At 59.5% G+C, this 18,400-nt stretch overlaps 2 protein-coding genes, 1 long non-coding RNA gene and 1 other non-coding gene across 6 annotated transcripts; 3 read left to right on the top strand and 1 right to left on the bottom strand.

The window, feature by feature from the left end:
* The first annotated feature begins 187 nt into the window (after positions 1-187).
* Positions 188-261, top strand: TRNAQ-CUG (transfer RNA glutamine (anticodon CUG)). The gene has a single exon. It is a non-coding gene; the product is annotated as a tRNA-Gln (tRNA).
* Positions 262-1,796: 1,535 nt separating this feature from the next.
* Positions 1,797-6,235, bottom strand: STX10 (syntaxin 10). Of its 3 annotated transcripts, none has more exons than XM_053219812.1 (8): positions 6,095-6,235; positions 4,056-4,237; positions 3,831-3,913; positions 3,691-3,753; positions 2,700-2,807; positions 2,499-2,605; positions 2,326-2,401; positions 1,797-2,205 (listed from the first exon to the last, which is right to left on the bottom strand). In XM_053219812.1, the coding sequence occupies exons 3-8, from the start codon at positions 3,846-3,848 to the stop codon at positions 1,936-1,938; spliced, it is 642 nt and encodes a 213-aa protein (XP_053075787.1). In that variant the 5' UTR covers positions 3,849-3,913; positions 4,056-4,237; positions 6,095-6,235; the 3' UTR covers positions 1,797-1,935. The 3 variants fall into 3 exon arrangements, with proteins under 3 accessions (XP_053075787.1, XP_053075785.1, XP_053075786.1); XM_053219810.1 differs by lacking the exon at positions 6,095-6,235 and adding an exon at positions 4,496-4,635; XM_053219811.1 differs by lacking the exon at positions 6,095-6,235 and adding an exon at positions 4,496-4,635 and having other exon boundaries at positions 1,982-2,205; positions 2,307-2,401.
* A 407-nt stretch (positions 6,236-6,642) lies between these two features.
* On the top strand, positions 6,643-9,448 carry IER2 (immediate early response 2). Its single transcript, XM_027050468.2, has one exon. It carries the CDS (start codon positions 7,772-7,774, stop codon positions 8,441-8,443), a length of 672 nt encoding a protein of 223 aa, XP_026906269.1. The 5' UTR covers positions 6,643-7,771; the 3' UTR covers positions 8,444-9,448.
* A 5,523-nt stretch (positions 9,449-14,971) lies between these two features.
* Positions 14,972-16,427, top strand: LOC128314945 (uncharacterized). Its single transcript, XR_008297239.1, has 2 exons — positions 14,972-15,565; positions 15,964-16,427. It is a non-coding gene; the product is annotated as an uncharacterized LOC128314945 (long non-coding RNA).
* The last annotated feature ends 1,973 nt before the right edge of the window (positions 16,428-18,400 follow it).

The following is an 18,400-nucleotide window of genomic DNA, read 5'->3' as shown; positions in this document are numbered from 1 at the left end:
GCTCTCTGGGGGCGCCGGGCCCAGGAAGGGACGGTCGCTGCACACTAGGGCACCGTGTGCTCAGGACAGCCAGTGCAAACACCACACCTCAGAACGCCACTGTGAGGGGGGGCCCTGGGCCAGAGCCCCTGCCACTGGGAAACAGGCTCCAAGCCAAGCGGCCAATAGCTTCCACTTACGGCGGGGTGCCTGGCCTGGCTCAGTCGGTAGAGCGTGGGACTCTGGATCTCAAGGTCCTGAGTTCGAGCCCCACAGTGGGTATGGAGCATTCTTAAGAAGTAGCTTCCGCTTAAAACCCCCTTCTGGCTACCCTAGTGTAGACACTGGGATATATATATATATCCCCCCAGGGCTGTTCCTACACACGCCATGAGCCCTAGGTCCTACCTCAGTGTCCTACAGGATCGCCTCCAAGAAGGGCCTCTGTTGAGTTCGCTGCATGACAGAGCCGCTGGCTCCCTCCCTTGTGTGGTCTGTTTGCCACCCCCAGCCCCAGATACACATCCTGAACACACCCACACCCTTCATGGCATCTGAGCCGTTGGGCCCACGCACGCATCAGAAGGAACACAGAAGTTGAGACGGTAAGTCCCGTTCGGTGGGCATCCTTTAAGATCCCTTGAAGAGCCACAGGTTCTGAGGCTATGAAGCCAAGATGTTCTCTCGAACCAGATGGGAAAGATGCAGATGTGTGCTAAGGTCTCCCCGATTCAGAAATGTCTCTAGTAGTGTAGGAAGGTTATTCACTGAGGTTAGGGAGCCCATCAAATCAGAAAGTGTTTCCCTTGGGGTGGAAAAGGAAGTTTCATCCCTGCCCGGGGCAGGTCTGGCCACTCTAGTAACTAGCAAGAGCATCCAGACAGACCTCCTGGGGAGGTGATCAGGTGGGATCTCAGTCCCCAGGGAGGCTCCGTTGTACTTGAGGAACACCAGCCCCAGCCTCGGCTGCCAGAAAGGGTTCTGACAGCCAGCAACACCACCACCAAAAATCCAGAGGTGACTGATCCAGTCACCTTGGGTAACAGGAAGTCTTGTCTGCCTTAACATGCGGGCAAACCCAGGTACGTGCGAACACCATCCCCTCCCAGAGGTGCACCTTTTAACCTCAGGAAGACTTGGAACAGAGTAGAGAGAGATCAAGAGAACCCAAACCTCTAGTGGGTTTGCATGAAAAAGGGAATCGGCACATTGAACACGGGTTCTTTTTAAGGTTTGACAAATCAGCCTAACGGAACAACACCCTTGTAACAGGCAGCACTTTGCGATGTGTAAATGAGCCACTAAGACGCGTGGTTCTGATGCGGGACTGCGTCACGCGCGGAATGGAAACATCTGAGATGGCAATCTAAGGTTCACGGCACTTACAAGTTTTCCTGGCTCATAGGAATCACTCGGGCAAGCTCTGGCAAAGCCCTGGAATTTACAAACACTGCCTTGTCAGTGACCAGGTGTACATTAGAGCCCGGCGGTACTCGGGCGCCTCAGAAGTGGCTTGCTCAGCTCCACTGCTGAGGCGGTTGCCTCCGGTGGGCCGAGAACGAGCAGAAGACGTTTAGACTAAACTTCAAACGCTCAAGAAAGAATCAGGCTTGGGATTTTTCAGCCTCATCCGCCGTGAAACCAAGAAATAAACTGGACTAGTCTTTTCTGCACCAAATCCTGACCACTGATACCCCTACTAGGCGCGTGCCTGTGCACGTAGGTACACACCCGGGCCCCAGCATGTGCAAGCAAGGGGCTCGCAATGGGAGTCCCATTTAGGGGACAGGCACGAGTTAACGAGCCACAACACACAGTAAGGTATAGACGTGTATTTAAAAAAAAAAAAAAAAAGGCTGGGATTTTTATTTCCAAGTTGGCACGCGCAGAAGGCACAGGAGCAAACGGCTTTGGGGCACCAGAGTAGAAACGGGGAGGGGCGGGTCTGAGGTTCCCCTACCTCTGCCACCTCCTAAGCACACTTGAGACAGGACCAGTGGCAGGGGCTCTGGCCCAGGGCCCCGAGGGTCCCACTGGCTCCGGATGAGAACCTCGAGACAGCTCTCCAGGAAGGAGCCCCTTCTCCCAGGGGGCAGGGCCCTGCCAGCTCCCACAGCTAGAGGGACCAGCGCCCTGGGGAGGGCCGGCGTCAGAGGGAGAAGAGCAGGATGAGAACCAGAAGAAGCACCCCCAGCAGCACGACGATGGCACACCACTGTCGGCGATCTGGGGGCAAAAGGGTCAGAGGTCACGGGGGGGTGGGGGGACGAGGTACCACCTTCGCCCCCCGCCCACCACCCCTGAGCTGCCTCCCCAAGGGGGCTTACCGTTCGTCATGTGGGATACTTTGGCCATCTTCCTGAGGACCCCATCCATCCGGGACTGGGTGTGGTCCATCTCGTGAGCAAAGGCATCCAGCATGCTGTTGATACCGAGATGGCGTTAGCCTCCAAAAGTTCTGGGCACACCAGCGCGGCCAGCTGAGGGCACCCAGCCCACCCCCAGGATCCTGGCCTCACACGCCCTGCTCATCCAGCTCCTCCCCAACACGGCCAGACATGTGCTTCAGAACCCGGATGCTCCCGGACACCATTTCCAGCTGTTGATTCTGTTGGTCCATGATCAGCTGCAGATTGGAGGAGTGGGAACTGCCGTCAGCGGGGGGCCCTGAGCTGTCCGGAGGCCCCTCCGGCCCAGGATCCCCGACTACCCGCACGAACCTGCTGTGTGGCCTGCTGCTCCTCAATGTAACGAGAGGTGGCTGCGGCCATGCTGGCGTCCAGCAGGTCGCTGGATGACTTTGGGGAGGCTGGCTTGCCTGTCAGCATCTATGGGGGCACAGACCACAGGTTCAGGGAGAGAGGGCCACTCACAGCAAAGCCAGACACAGACTGGTGGCAAATCTAGATGGCTGTTGCTCAGGAAGGTGGTCTTAGGAATGGGATAGCCTGGGTTCCCCAAGCCCACCGCTTGCTGACAAGGTGACCCCAAGGTCCTATCAATTGACCTCCCTATGCCTCAGTTTCCTCCTCTGTAAAACGGGGAGTTCCTGGGGCTGGAATGCGGATTGCCCGAATCCATGGTGGACTCATCATATAAACAGATGTATTTAAGAATTTGGACTTTGACCCTCAAGGCAGCACACCTGGAAAGCCCGTGGGCACTGCTATAGGACCCCAAGCTCGTGCAGGTCTCGGCCCTACACCCTCCCAGATCCCACATGGGCATCCCATGACGGGTTGGAGACAGGCTGGATGGACACACAGAAGAAAAAAGTACCAACAGAGGCAGCTGGGGGAGTGTGCACAAAAGGCATACGCAGGCACATACAGGGCAGGCACACCCACGGAGGGAAATGGTATGCAAGCCGACTGCAGATGGGGATCTACTCAGAGGCCAAGTTCACAGGCTCAGAAGTGCCAGGTACAGACACAGAAAAAAAAGGTAGGCATACATCCTGGAAACAGTGACGCAACAAGCAAAAAGAAAAAAAAAGAGAGAGGGGGTGGGATACAGACCCGCACGAGGAGGCAGAAAGGATTCTACACCCAGAAAGAGCGGGCAGGTAGACAGCCAGGAACCAACTGCTCAGAGAAGATGGGCACTGACACAGAAGAGACCGACTGTACGTGCAAGGGAGACAAGTGAACACACACAGAGGGGTCAGGCTTGGGCTGGGGTGGGTGAGGTTGCTGGGTCCGGATGCCTTACCTCTCTCTTATTCCTCTCCATAAAGGCTATGGCTGCCGGGCTGACCATATGGTCCTTCATATCCTGGGGGGTGAGGACGCCATCAGAGAGTAAAGATACTCCAACCTCCCCACACTCGCGCCACCGAGCACTCTCCTTACCTGGACTGCCTCCCGCATCCGCTCCACGAACACCTTTCTCTCCTGCAGGTCTCCGGCTGGGAGCTTGAACTTTCCCGGGTTGGCTTCCACTATGCGTAAGTCGCGAGTCAAGGGTCAAGGCCAAAGCCAGACATGACCCCCTCCTCTGCCTCAAGCCCTCAACTCCGCCCAGGTGTCCGGTTGCCCCCTGCCACAACAGTGGGCTCTCCCAGGACGCCTTGCAACCCCCCAGGATATCGATGGTCTCCTCCAGGTCCTCGAGGTCCCACTCGATGCTGCGCAGGCCATTCCGCAGTTCATTGGTCGTCCAGTCCAGCTCCTCGCGTCCGACCGCCGCGTCCTCTTGCAGGAGCTCGCACCAGCGCTGGTACAGCCCGCGGGCCGTGTTCACCGCCTTCTGCACCTCGCTGCCGGGCAGGGGCACACACAGCGGTCACGGCTGGGGGCAGGCGGTCCTCCCGCCGGCCACTGCGCCCCCAAACGAGTCAGGGCTCAGGATATCCTGATAACCCCCTGCGCACCCATCCCACTCGGCCACGGGTTTTCCCTGACCCGCGCACCCCGACGGCCGTGCCCAAACTGCCTAGCACGCTCTGCCGGACACGCGGGCATTAGTTGGCGGGGGGACCGAGCACCCTCTTCTCTCCCCCATTGCTGTCACTCACCCTCGGACAACAAAAAATGGGTCCTCGAGAGACATGTCACACAAACCCCGCCCGAGGCCAAGCCCCCCTCCCCTCTCGGCTTTGGTAGCGGGTTCCCTTCCAGCAAGAAGGGAAAGCACCGCCTCCCCCGCCCCCGTCACGTGACCCGCATCACCATCGAGAACCTGGACGCCAGGGTAGAAAGAGAGGCCTCGGAGGCCCGCGCTTCCGCCCTCCTCGCGGCCATCTTTATTGTGGGCAGAAACAGCTTCGCGTCCCCGTAGCTCGTCGCGCCCGCCCCCAGCAGAGTCCCAGTTAAGTCTGGCTGGGTTGGGGGTCGGAGCTCCTAATCTCTCGGTTGGAGGGCTAGCCCTTCGCATTGTTGCCGCAGCAACCTCAGTTTCCCTTTTGGGCAATGTGAATAATAATAACCTTCTTCAAATCAGAGATTATGACTAGGGAAGGGGATCATTCGATTGGTAGAAGCTCTCTCTCTTTTTTTTAATGTTTGTTTATTCTTGAGACAGAGCAAGCGCCGGGGAGGAGCAGAGAGAGATGGCGGGGACAGAGGATCCCAAGCGGGCTCCACGCTGACAGCCCAACGCGGGTCTCGAGCCCACGAACCCCAGGTCGTGACCCCAGCACGACCCCCAATTTGGGGCGCCCCCAACTTGAAGACGCTCTTAACCGAGTTCCTGAGCCTGCACCTTGATCCTGTACTCGGAGATCGTCCCAGCCCAGAGTTGGGAAGGGGTGGGGGGGGGGGGAGGTAGTCCTCCCCACTTTACCGCAGGAGGTGGAGTGAGGTGCGGGCATTCTCCGGTGGAGAGTCTTGCTGGACTGCCCCTCCTCTTTTGTTCTACGGAGGAGGGCGCCCCAAGATCGCCCTGGGGTGGGGTGGTTGTGAGTGGGAGCCCCAGAGATGCTTCTGGGGTGTGGGATCTTTCTGCGTGCGAGGCAGGAGTCGGGAAAAGGGGGCGTGGTGGTGGCTTCTGTATACAAGAAAGTTCTCGGTGTGTGGGGTCTCCGTCTGGGGAGGGACCAGGAATGTCTGGAGACTCATAGAGTGGATCCCTGTGTGACAGAGGCGATCTGTGTGACAAGGTCTCCGGAAAAGCACTCTTTTTTGGAGGGCCGGGGGGAGCCATCACCTGAGTGGGGTCCTAGTCTGTCTCTGGGGAAGTCTGGGCAGGATGTCTGAAGTTCTTGGAGAGCCCGTGTTTCGGAGTCTCTCAGAGACAGAGCCTGGGCTGGGAATATCATTGTGGATTCGCCGTGGGGGTCCTGGGGGAGATGGGGGCGTCCTCAGCGGGTCGCCGTAGTGTGTGGCAGGATCGATGACAGGGACAGTTTTTGGAGGGGTCAAGAAGATAAAATTGTTGAGTCCTTAGGTGCAGGGGGTGGGAAGGCGGGGCGTGGGGTTCTCCAAGGGTGCATGATTTGGGGGGGGGTGGAGAAGGAACACCTGGGAGAGAACCTTGTAGGGAGAAATAATTGTGTGGGTCTCTATGGGGGAACAGGGACGAATGGGTCCTCAGCGAATCGCCCCTCGTGTTAGCAAGGTCTTTGGGGAGGGTCTCTGGGAGATGGCGTCAGTGGAAGCCCAGAGATCGCCCCTACCTGCCGGCGGGGGGCTTACCGGAGAGGCGTCACGCCTTCTCGGCCGCCGGAGGGAAGGAAGCGACGCCTTCCCCTCCTTTCCCGCCCACCCCGCTAAACTCTGGTCCGGAAGCCCGGGACTACAGCCTTCCTTAGCGGCAGGGAGCGGGGGAGGGAAGGGAAGGGGGCGTGTTCGGAGGCCAGGCACCGCCCCCGCCCGCCCGGAAGGAGGCTGCCTCAGCTCAGAGCGGAGATCCCGGCCCCTGTCCTTATATGGGCAGCCGGAAGCGGCTCGCGCGCCTGCCCTACGTCATTATACCCAAATTTAGTCGTGGAAGTCTGGCGCTTCCAGTGGCCGGAAGACTCCGCTCTCCCTTCGGCGCGGCAAGGGGGGGAGGGAGACGAGCCTTCCCTTAAAGGGCCCTTGCCACGAATGAATGGAGCTGTAGGAACAATTTTGCATCTTGTTTTGGAGGAACTGGAGCAATAGGGCGTAGCGGAGGGTGGGGCCGATGTTTTCTATCTATCCGCTCTCTCTCTGCCTTGCTCAGTTTACAGCTCCTACCCCAAAGCACGCTTCCTGGGGCGCAGGGGCGGAGCAGGGCCGTGTTGTCTAAGGGGCGCAGCCACGTGTTCACCCGGACTGTCCTGTTGCCCGGGTCCTGCGTCCTGCGAGCACCCAGCCCACCCGTGGAGCTCGAGTAGAGGAAAGGGGCGGGGGGTGTTCGGTGTGGAGCGCAGGAATGACACCCAGGGCTGCGTTCGTGTCTGCAGACATCCAGTGCCCGTGGAGTGGGCAGCTATGCCTAGGAGCCAACCCCCGCTGCCCGCCTGCTTACTGCCTACAGAGAAGGAGTGAGGAGGGCTGGCTTACGCTAGCAAGACGCAAGAGCTGGAGGCCCCAGTGTCCCCTTTCACTGCAGTGGCCGTTTATTCGTTTAGCAAACACTGGACGAGTCACTCTGTCTCGATTTCCCCAGCGGAAGAAATCAGGTACAGCAGTACCCTCCGCGGAGTGGAGGTGAGGCATTTAGTAAAGGAAAAAAAACCCTTAACAGCGCCTGACAGGTAGTAAGTGCTTTCGTGAGTGTTAGCACGGTTACTGATTCAAAAAATACGAATCGGTTACTGATTCAAAAAATATTACCTAGACACCTAGTAGCTGCTAGGGACTGTGCCCACGGGGGATATACCGGTTCGAACCCCGGTCTTCCCCGGTGCGAAGGGAAACTCGCTGCCTACAAGCCACTGGGGCTTCAAACGCAAGCACGTGGGTGGACTCTGATCCCCCATCCGCCGCCCTGCTCTTCTGGGCCTGCGCGCCTGCTCATTGAGGGCCCTGGGAAAGGAGACCACCCCGAGAGCTCTGCGTGGACTGGGGAATGCTCCCCCACGCCCCGACTCCTTCCCTTCTCCCGCCTCGGTAAATTCTACCCTGTCGCTTTAAGGAGTCTCTCGCCGTGGTGCGTTGGGAAGCCCGGATGCGGCTCTCGGATTGGGCGGGGCGTCTCCGTGACTTCACTCGGGGTACAAAAGGGCCCGGGTGGCGGGCGCCGGGGCAGAGCGTCCTAGCAGTGTCACGGCGTGGGTTGGCGCAAGGGGAGAAGCGTGAACGAGCGCGTAGCCCGGAGTGCACCTGCTACCTGTCCTGCCCAGTCAGGGAGCCCCCGCCGTCCTCGCCCCCGCCGTCTAGCCGCCATGGAGGTGCAGAAGGAGGCTCAACGCATCATGACCCTGTCGGTGTGGAAGATGTACCATTCGCGCATGCAGCGCGGTGGCCTGCGGCTGCACCGGAGTCTGCAGCTGTCGCTGGTCATGCGCAGCGCGCGAGAGCTCTACCTCTCGGCCAAGGTGGAAGCCCACGAGCCCGAGGTGCCCTTGCCGCCCGTCCGCTCCTCTGATCCTCGCCTGCACCAGTTGCGGGAAGCGGAAGCTGTAGCCGAGGCAGCGCCCCCCGACGGTGAGCAGCCTTCCCCGGAGCCCATGGACACGCGGGAGGCGCCGGGAGCCGCGGAGACCCCAGCTCCCTGTGCCCCGCGCCCCACTAAAGTCAGCCGCAAGCGGCGGAGCAGCAGCCTGAGTGACGGCGGGGACGTCGGACTGGTCCCAAGCAAGAAAGCCCGTCTAGAAGAAGAGGAGGAGGAGGCAGGGGCCTCTTCGGAGGTCCCTGATCGCCTGCAGCCACCTCCCGCTCAAGCGGAGGGCGCCTTCCCCAACCTGGCGCGCGTCCTACAGAGGCGCTTCTCTGGCCTCCTGAACTGCAGCCCCGCCGCCCCCCCGACGGCGCCGCCGGCATGCGAGGCGAAGCCTGCCTGCCGCCCTGCGGACAGCATGCTGAACGTGCTCGTGCGGGCCGTGGTGGCCTTCTGAGGGTCCCCGAGCGGCGCTACGGGAGCCCAGAGCGCGGGCCGAACCGTCGGCCGGAGTGCGCACACCCGAGGCGAGGCCCGCCCCCGGGGGAGCGCCCGCTGAAACCGTGGAGAGGAGCTGCCGCCCGGGCTGCTGAGAGGCCTGAAGAGGGACTCTGCCCCCGGGGAGCCGTCGCCGCCTGTGCGCAGCGGCGGCGCCGAGGAGCCTGAGCGGGGAGCGCGAGCGCCTTCCGCCGAGACCTGCTGCGCCCACAGGTGCTGTCTTAACGGACTGGGACGTGGACCTTTCCCTCTCCTTCTGGGACTGGGAGCAGGGAGGCTAGGTTCTTTAAAACTCCTCAGGGTCGGACTTTATTTTTTATTGGGAGCTGTACTGCCCTTTCACGGTTTTTCAATAGTTGGCGTTTGCATTTCCAACCTCAGAATTCCAGGCAGGCGCTCCCTTCCCCCACCAGTGACATACTTGTGCAAGCGGTCATCGTTGCGTCATGGGGAGACGTGGGGAGCTTCCTGTTGCCTTGCGTGGGTGTGGGGCCTGGGAGGAGGGTCTGGGGTGTGGACCGCCCTGGGGAATGGGAGGAGGGCGTCCTGAGTCACCTCGCCCCGCGCGCTGCGGGTTTGTGCCCCGCGCCCCTGCGCCTTCGGCTGTATAGCGGGGGCAAGGTGGGGGGGCCCGATTTAATTTCAGGTTACAATTTTCCTCATCTGGTGCGTGAGAGGTGGTAATACGTTCCCAGTCTCCGGCGTGACCGTCCCTCAGACACACAGACACAACCCAGACGATCCTGGTCTGAATCACAAAATTGGGTGGGGGTGTTTAGAGCGCTTGTAAGGCTGCGCTGGGACCAGTTGCTGGTGAGACTGGGCCAGTTTGGGAAGGGGAAGATTCTTGCCAGGGCGTGCTGAGGTCTGTTTACCTTTACTGTGGTGGATTCTGTTTAATTTCATCTATCTGGCTTTTTGCTAGAAACGCCAGATAGGAAAATAAAGAGCATTTGAATAAAGTCTGTGCTGCCCGTCTGGTTTTCTTCCCTGATGGGGGAGGGGCAGGGTTAAGGGGTCAGGAGCTGGCGGCGGCTTGCTGGGGCCCCAGAAACCGGTCTGACCGGCTATCACGTGGGTAGAGTGGGCGGGATGGGGCTGGGCCCCCTTTTCTTTGCCAGAGCGTTTCCGTGCTGGGTGCTCTGGTCCTCTGACTCCTTCAGCTCCCCCACATTCGGTGGTTCCGTCGAAATCCTGCAACTCGGGGCAGGCGGGGGCTGGGGAGCGGAGAGGGCTTGACGAGCTCAGACCTTTGAGGGGGGTTACCGATGGGTCCAGTGCCCCAAACAGAATTGGGAAGGCCACGCCTCCTTTGGAGGCTTTTGGAGGATGGCAGGCAGATCTCACCTCCCCCCACCCCACTTGACCGACTGAATCAGCTTTGGCGGGGGTCCCTCAGCTTGCGGGGGAGCTGAAGTGCGCTTTGGGGCGCCCTTTATACCCTTGTTCTTATCTCTGGCGGTACCACTTTGTGACTCAGGCTGGGAGGGGAGGTTCCCAGCCTCAGTCTCCCCATCTGTGAAGTGGGCCTCTAAACAGCTTCCCCGAAAGGTGGCCGTGGATTTAGAAACACCCCCCTGAGAGCCCTAGTTATTTGCTTTGGCTCCATCCCAGCTCCATTTTAGTCACCCCAGAGGAGAAAACGCTCATAATGTATCCAGTGCTGATTTAGGAGAGGGGCTGCGAGGCGTCGCCCCAGGGCGGGTGGCGGGGTGGCTGTTAGGAGGACAAAGGAGCCGCAGGTGCGGGCAGTGAGGGCGGCGGGAGGCGCCGGGAAAGCAGCCGCCCCGCCTCCAGACGGCTGGCTCCGGCCCTGCCAGCTTCCCGCGACCCCGGGGGACCTGACCCCGAGGCCGTAGGGTGGAAGGAGGAGGGTGAGATGGAGGGTGGATCCGCCCCAGAACTCCCGCCTCCGGCTCCCCTCCAGCCTCGTCCACCCACCCCGCTCCCCGCCTCCCTCTGGGTTCCCCCAGGGGAATCTAGCCCAGCTCGCCTCCGCGGCCACCTGATTCTTTCCTGGGGAAACACGGGAGACTTAAGAGCCACCCACTCGGGGTCCTGACCCGTAACTCCCCAGTGGGACGTGGGGGTGGGGGGGGGGGGGAGACTGGAGGCCCACACCCCAGCGGCAGTTCAGTGCGTTCGCGTGGGAGCAGCTCCCCTGAGAACCTGGCCTGCCCCGGGAAGTCCCCGGCGGCTGGGGAGGGGGCCCTCAGTGCGCATCCTGTCGCAGGAACCTCCTGGCCCTTCCTTCCTCCCCGGGAAGCGGTCAGGCTGATCTCCGCCCCACCTCTTGGGGGTTTCCGGGCTGGGGGCTGGAGATGATGAAGTGGGAGACAGGAGAAGCCCCCCCCCCCCATCCCTTTAATATATCCCCCTTCCCAAGACCCCATTCCACCCTTCCGAATAGGCAACATTGAATATTCGTCACAATAACCTGGGTTTTCACACCGTTACATGGCATCGGATCATTGGGCTAGGCCCTCTGGGGGAGTAATTCATGGGACAATAGTTGTGAAAACTAAAAGTGTCACAAGTCCCTTGACCAGTAGAGTCCCCCCCGGGGGAACCTCAGGCCTGCAGCAGGAGGCTCCAGAAGGCTGTTCATTACAGTGTTGTCCACAGTACAAATTGGAAACAACCTATATGCCCATCCCATCTAACCGGTCTGGTAGAATTCGGACTATCCATGCCTCCCCGGAGAATAAATGGCCTGAGCGGGGACAGATCTACACTCTCTGGCGACACCAATGGCTCAGAACCATGACGCTGAGGGACAAGGGCCGGCGGCAGACCTTGTGGGGGTGGGAACACAGATTCTGGAGCCAGCCCACCAGGTCTACTTGCTTGCTGTGCAGCTTTGAGCGAGTCACTTCACCTCTCTGGGCCTCCGTTTCCCTGGCTGTACACTGTGGGCAACCATAGCCCCTACCTCTTGGGGTCCGTTGCGAAGATTGAGATAATACATTTAAAGGGCCTGGTGGGATGCCTGGCACACCGGAAGCGGTGTTATTTTATTATTGGTAGAACTCAGAATGATAACAGTGCCGTCCATTTAAAGGCGCATACAGCAATACAGGCGTTTGGTGTGGCGATGTGGGTACAGATGCTGTGCTCATCCCAGAGAGCTGGAGAAATAGTTCCTGCCTCCAACAGCTCCGTGTGCATGAGGGTCAGCGTCCCCGCTCAGCTCCAGAGTTTGGTTTCATCCTAGGGATTTGACCGGGTTGACTCTTGCCTCCTCCCAGGCCTCCACACCTCTGGTTTCCTCCCACCTCAGGCCCTGGGCCTCTGGCTGTCTACACTCACCCCTTTGTAGGTAGTCTCATTCAGTCGCAGGGCCTTAAATGCCACTCTATGCCGGCTCCCAAATTTTGCTCCCCAGCCTGGACCCCCTCCCCCACCCCCAGGCTTTCTGTCCAAGGCCCCTTCCCATGTCTCCCTGGCCTCCCAACTGAGGAATCCTCCTTGGATCCCTTTTTCTCCTTCCTGCCCGTGGCACCCAGTCACAGGTGCTGTCAACTTGACCTCTCTTCCCACTCCACTTTCTCCACCTCCTGGCTCTGATGTTGGTGTGGGCTGCTGTTACCTCTCACATGGATCAGGGGCAGTGGCTTCCCCCCTGCTCTCGCCCCCACAATCTACCCTACCCCGCAGCCACACAGATCTTCTAAAAATGCAAGTTGGATAATGTCACTCCCCAGCTCCCCTCTGCTTCATCCACCGTGGCCTCTTTTCTGCTTGGAGAACAGGCCAGGCATGTCCCAGTCCAGGGCCTTTGCACTTGGTGTTGCTTCTGTTTGCAATGCTCCTCTCCCAGACATCCGTTCTCACTTTGTTCAGATCTCTGCCGGAATGTCACCTCCTGGGAGAGGCCTTCTTTGGCCATCTGATCTAAAGACACTCCCCACTCTGCCTCCCAGCCCCTTTGCCCCTCTTCTCAGCCTTCCTTCAAACACTACTCACCGTCTGGAAGGGTAAATTAATGTTCTAGTTCGCATCTGTGTTCAAATGTCCGTTCCAGGAATGCCCAACCCAGGCCTGGAAGAGTCGATGAGGTTGTCTGGGGGAGGCAAGTGCTAAGTGCTTAGTAGTTATTGTCGCATTTAATCAGTGGCTGCCCATGACTCTTAGCATAGAATTTACCAAATTTCAGACCGTTGATGGCCAGGATTTTTGTCATATCTGCAAAACAACTGTACTATTATTTATCTAAAAATTTTTCTGAACGTAAGCCACTTGTTAATCACGGACCATACTTAGAAGGTAACCTTTAATACAAGCTACAGTGAAAACAAAACAATGTCACATAAGATTCTGCTGAAACAGTAGCCAGTATGAGGGTCCGGACAGCTTTCTTAGTTAGGCACAGAGATTAGCCACGGTTTAGGACACATTATTACCACAGGAGACAGGAAAGGGCCTATCTTCAGTCAGAAGACTAGGGAAAGTCTAAAAGCTGAAAAGAGAGAAACAAAGGGATTCGTCCTCTTATTTAAATAGCATTGAATCAGTTTGGCCACCGTTTCAGAGTTAGAAAAATTCTGCCTCTGGATGAGAGACAAAGCTACAAATGCCCCCCATTTTGGTCCAAGACCTTTGTTTACGGACGCTCAGATTAGGAGCTTTTTTTTTTTTTTCCCTGTAACATCACAAAGCAATTTTATATTCGTTTCTGGGTTTGTCTCTTCTTCTGGCCTGGGGCCTCCTTTCGAGGCCAGAGACGAGTCTAGCAGGTGCTTACTAAGTGGTTTTTGTGAATGAATGATTCATTTGCAACCTCTCCTTTGAGACTGGTCCTTTTAACTCCACCTTTTACGGATGGGAAACTGAGGCCAGAGAGGAATGCCCTGCAGGAGAGCAAGTAAGGGACGGCTCTAGTCGTGTCGGCCATCCAAGATCCCCTCCACTCTCCTCTCGGCAGGACCTAAGGGGCAGGCGCCCCGCTAAAGCCTCCGCAAACCTGGGAAAGGGCTGAGCCACAGAAACAGCACCCGGACCGGTTTGCCCGGTTCCAGGAACCTGGGGCGAGGTCCGCGCGTCCGAGCCGGGAAGGCGCAGGCCTAGGCCAGGCGGGGCGGGGCCTCGATCTCCGCCAGGAAATGTGAGTCCTAGGCGGGGAGGTCGAGGTCAGTAACTACCACAACGCGGGGCGGAGCGATCGGGGTGTCAATCACAGACGGGGGCGGGATAGACGAGTTCACCTCGTCTCGCGCTCTTCCCCCCCGGGTCCCGCCCCTGCGCGCCGCACCGAGCGACTTCCAAGAACTCCCAGCGTAGTCAGTGACTTGGGCCACGCCCCTCGCCCCCCAAACCGGTCTCTTCCGGACCAGATTCCGCCCAGGTTCTCCGCGCGGGGCGCCCCCCCCCCCCCAAAGCACGCCCCACGGATGCGGGAGTGGGACTTAGGGGCCGGGCCGGAAGGCGGAGGCCGCGCCGGGGCGTGTGGGGCTGGGGGCCTGATCCGAATCAGGTAAATCGCGGAAGGAGCGGGAGGGAAAGGGGGCTGCCAGAGCTTGGGGTTCATGCTACCCACCGCTGTCGTGCAGGCTGCTGAAGCTCCCCACGTGTCCAGAGGAGCCCAGAACCCCACACCGGTGTCCACGGGGAACCAGAGCCCCCGCAGCAGTGTCTCGTGGCGCTCGGATCCACACACGTGTGCTCAGGGGGGTCCACACCTTCCCACCTGTGTCCACAATGGGTCTCACCAGGGCACCTGTTCCCCCAGGCTCAGCCTGGAGGTTTATTCCGCCCACCTCGAAATTTGTGTCCAGGAGAGCTGAGCCCAAGGCCTAAGGCCCTCCACCTACATACCCAATCCGTCCAAGATCGACCCCCTCTCCCCCAGCACGTTGTTGGCTCTCAGTGAAGAAAGAACCTCAACAGGGGCGCCTGGGTGGCTCGGTCGGTCAAGCGTCCCACTTCGGCTCAGGTCATGATCTCACGGTTCGTGGGTTCGAGCCCCGCGTCGGGCTCTGAGCTGACAACTCGGAGCCTGGAGCCTGCTTCGGATTCTGTGTCTCCCTCTCTCTGCCCCTTCCCGCTTGTGCTCTGTTTCTCTCGCTCTCAAAATTAAATAAACATTAAAAATAATAATAACCTAAACATTCACTGCCCCCCTCACTCCTTCAGCTCCCTCCCGCACCTGGGCGGCTCCCCTGGCCCCCTGGGGACCTGCCTTTCCTCGCCCGCCACCGACTGGCACCAATTAATTTCCTCCTCCGTCTGTCCACCCACATCTGGTGGCCAGCTGCTCGTCCTCGCCCTGCCCGCCCCCAGGGTCTCCCAGGGAATTGCTAACAGCCCTCCTCCTCCTAGCGCCCCTCAAACCCAGGACGCCCTACCAAAGCACCCGCTTCCTCCACCCCCCACCCGAGGCTGCTAATCAGAAAAAGCTGATGGGACCTGGAGAAGAGAAGATCTGAAATCCGATGGAGGAGGGGCGGGGTGTGAAACTTTCTGAACCAGAGATGGGGGGGCGGGAGGAGCGGGGGCGGGGGGGGGGGCGGGGAAGCGGGGTGGAGGGAGGCAGGAGCTTCAGTTGTACCTAAAGGCTCGAGATCAAAGCTTTCTGGCTTCCAGATGGGGACCGCGGGGAGGGCTGCCCACTCGGGGGCAGGCAAGGCTGAGCACCCCCGCCCCTTCCTCGGAAAGCCCCCGGGGGATGTGGCGGTGACAGCTGTGCCCCAGCCCGCGCCCGGCGGGTTTCCTTTTCCTGTGCTCACTCTCCCGACTGGCTGGCCAGCAGCCTGGAGACACCAGTCCGGCCCTTTTGAAGGGGCTCCCCAGAGGGTCATCCTGGACGAGGGGGAGGGGACTGACAGAACAATGGGCTTCTGTAGCTGCTGGACGGCCAGGCGCTTCCTGTTAACCCTTCCCTCGGGGGTGCAGCTTGGGGGAGCATCTCAGGGGCCTGGCCTGTGGAAAGGGAGCCGGAGGGGATTTGTCCACCGAGCTAGCGAACAGGCAGCTCTTTCTCTCCCGTCCCAGGTCTTGTTTTCACAAATGATCAGAAAGGGCAAGGCGAATGCACCCCTTGCGGTCCTCAGTGGAGTGATAGAGCCTGGTTCTCTGCTCTCTGGTGAGCTGAGGGTTGTGCCCCCCTGGGGGGTGGGGGACGGGGCATAGCTAGCCTGGGAGAATCCACTCTGCTGAGGGCTGAGACATCCCAGGATCTCTGGGGGATGGGCTTGGCCCGGCCGAGGGACCCAGGTGAATCCAAGGTGTTGCTGCCCTGCCAGACGAGCCGGAGGTCACGACCCCCCAGCCAGTTGGCTCCCTGGTCCGGGCCTCAGTTTCCCTGCTTGGGAAGTTCTTCCAAGGGCCTGAGAGGAGCACAGCGTGTTCCTAATGGGCCAGAGCGACCTGAGCTGGGGGTCTGGGAAACCTTTTGCTGTCTCTTGGAGCTCCGGGAAGATACGCTGGGGAATTAGCTGTTGTGTTCCTTGAGAATTCATGCGAAGTCTCTTCTGTTTACAGAGCTAGCCAGAGAGGTTCACCCTCAGGAGAGTCTGTGGGGCTCCAGGAGCTTCTGAGGGTCCCTGGAGCCCCAGCATCCGGCCCCGGAGGCTTTTGGGTAGTTACAGGCCAGACAACATGCCCTGTTCTAAGAAGAGACTGCACACAGTGATGCCTCCCACCCAGCCAGGTGCTGTGCCTGGCCCTCCCACATTCTCAGTTATCCATCACTGCAAGCCTAAATCAGAACTAAAGTAGGCCTGGGGCACCCGGGCGGCGCAGTCCGTGAAGCATCCGACGCTTGATCTCCGCTCAGGTCATGATCGCGCAGTTCGTGGGTTCGAGCCTCATGTCAGTCTCTGCACTGATGGTGTGGAGCCTGCTTGGGATCCTCTCTCTCCTGCTCCCTGCCCCTCCCTCACTTGTGTGCTAGCAGGGCTCTCTGCTGTCTCGCTCGCTCTCTCTCAAAAGAAACAAAAAAATTAAAGTAGACACTTTCACTGGCCTCGTTTTACAGATGAGGGAATTAAGGCCTAGAGCGAACGTGTGTCTAGTAAAACAAAGTGCATTGTTTTTCTTTCTCTCCTGGATTGGGGGGGATGGGGTGGGGGGCAGGGGTCACGTAGAGGCCCTTGTCCACACCAGTGGACTTTTGCTTGTATATACCCAGTGGCTTATCTTCCATTCACTGATAAGGAAAGAGAGCTGGGGTGGGGTGGGGTGGGGTGGGGCGGGGCGAGGGCCACGGGGCCCCAGCTCTCCCTGCCACCACTGGGAGGCCTTTTCTCTCTCTCCTTGCATCCTTGGCCCACCTCCCACCAGGATGGCCCACCAAATGCCCTCTTCAGCTTTTTCACACCCACTTGCTGGGTGACTGTACCATTTTTTCCTCCCCTTTCTGACAGCAAAAACCTCCCCAAGGGCCAATATGTGCACGTTCAACCCAAGGGCTTGAGGAGGATAAAGTTGGTTTGGGGGTTGGGGTGTTTTGTTTTGTTTTGTTCTTTTTTTTTTTTTTTTTTTTTTTTGGTAATCATTATTTACTGAGCAAAACCAAACTTCTAGACTGCAAAGGCTGCTGCCAGGCCCCCTTGCTGGTGTCTGGGACAGGAAGTGGCTCACTGCTTTGCCTTTCAGACCGGAGGGCAGGGGAGGGGGGGCAGGGGGGGGCCTGTTAGAGGCCCAGCAGCTGGGGTTCGGGCCCAGGCCGGCCTACCGCCAGCCAGCATCCACCTGAGGCCCCCTTCCCCTCTCCTCCCCTCCCTTCTGTGGCCCGCCCTTCCGGAATGAACCTTGTCCTGGCTTCTAGCCACTGCCACCCCACCGGGGAAGGCAAAGCAGGCCTGCAGTTAACCCACTGCCGAGTCCCCGCAGGCGGCAACTTTCAGACTCCTCGGGGTAGGGGGGGGGTAGAGGCGGGGGGCGGGGGGGGGGGGGGGGAGTCTCGAGACTCTTTCCCGCTCAGGCTCTGCATCCGAGCAGCGGCTGGAGTCTGCCGCACTGAGTTCCATGTATTCCCCAGCTACCCTCCAAATCCCCGCGGACACTGCCTTATAAACAGTCACCGGAATTTTCAAAGGGGCCACATGTGGTTTGGGACAAGGCATTCTCTTCTGAGAGGGGCGGGTGTGAGGCCGGTTCTGAAGAAAACAGAGAAGCGGGCCGTGGGAACAGGGGCCGCACTGGGACCACCGAGGCTTTCCTTTCAGCCGGGATGGGGGGGTGCGGGGTGGGGGGGGGGGATGTCTTCCCCTCTCCTGCTTTGCTTTGCGTCCCTGGCCTCTGTGGAGCCCCGGCTGCCATTTGCAGGGCCCTTGGGGACGCTGTGCATCAATGGCTGCTTCCGGGCATCATCGTATTTCCCTGTGCCTCCCTCCTCTCTCCTTAGGCTTGCCCCTCTCTCTCATGACTGTTCACCATGGGAGGGGTGTGGGCACTCCGGTGTGACTCAAGCCAGCCCTATCCCTGAAGGCTGGGAAGGCCAGAGCGAGGAGCCTCCCCCAGGGCCATGTCCCGAGCTCGGACCCGGGTTTCTGGTTGGCTGGGGAGAGCGGGCTCAGTCCCCTCAACACCGTGAGCTGAGTCTAGGCCCAGTGGGTTACCCACACGCTCGCTCACGCACACACACGCGGCTCCGGAGAAATTCTCTGTCCCCGATTGTCCTAGATTACCCTAGTGTGCCTGTTCCCTGCTCTCAGTGACTTCCCCTCCTTGCAGCTGGCCTGGATGTTCTAGAAAGCTGGGGAAAGTTCCTCAGCTAGAAGGCTCCTGCCAGCCACACTCCAGGTTGGCCTGGCCTCACGCACGCACGGGGCCATATGCTTCCCGCTTGGTGCTTGTGGCCAGCGTGAATCCTCCCTGAAACCTTCGCTCCAACTCTCTTGCACCTGAGCCCATCCTGTCCCGTTGCCATGGCATCCGTGGAACCCAGAAGCCAGATGGTCTTATGTCCCCTCCT

This window comes from Acinonyx jubatus, chromosome A2, assembly GCF_027475565.1.
Source record: "Acinonyx jubatus isolate Ajub_Pintada_27869175 chromosome A2, VMU_Ajub_asm_v1.0, whole genome shotgun sequence".
Classification (NCBI taxonomy): domain Eukaryota; kingdom Metazoa; phylum Chordata; class Mammalia; order Carnivora; family Felidae; genus Acinonyx; species Acinonyx jubatus.
This window is presented reverse-complemented; position numbering and strand designations above follow the sequence as displayed.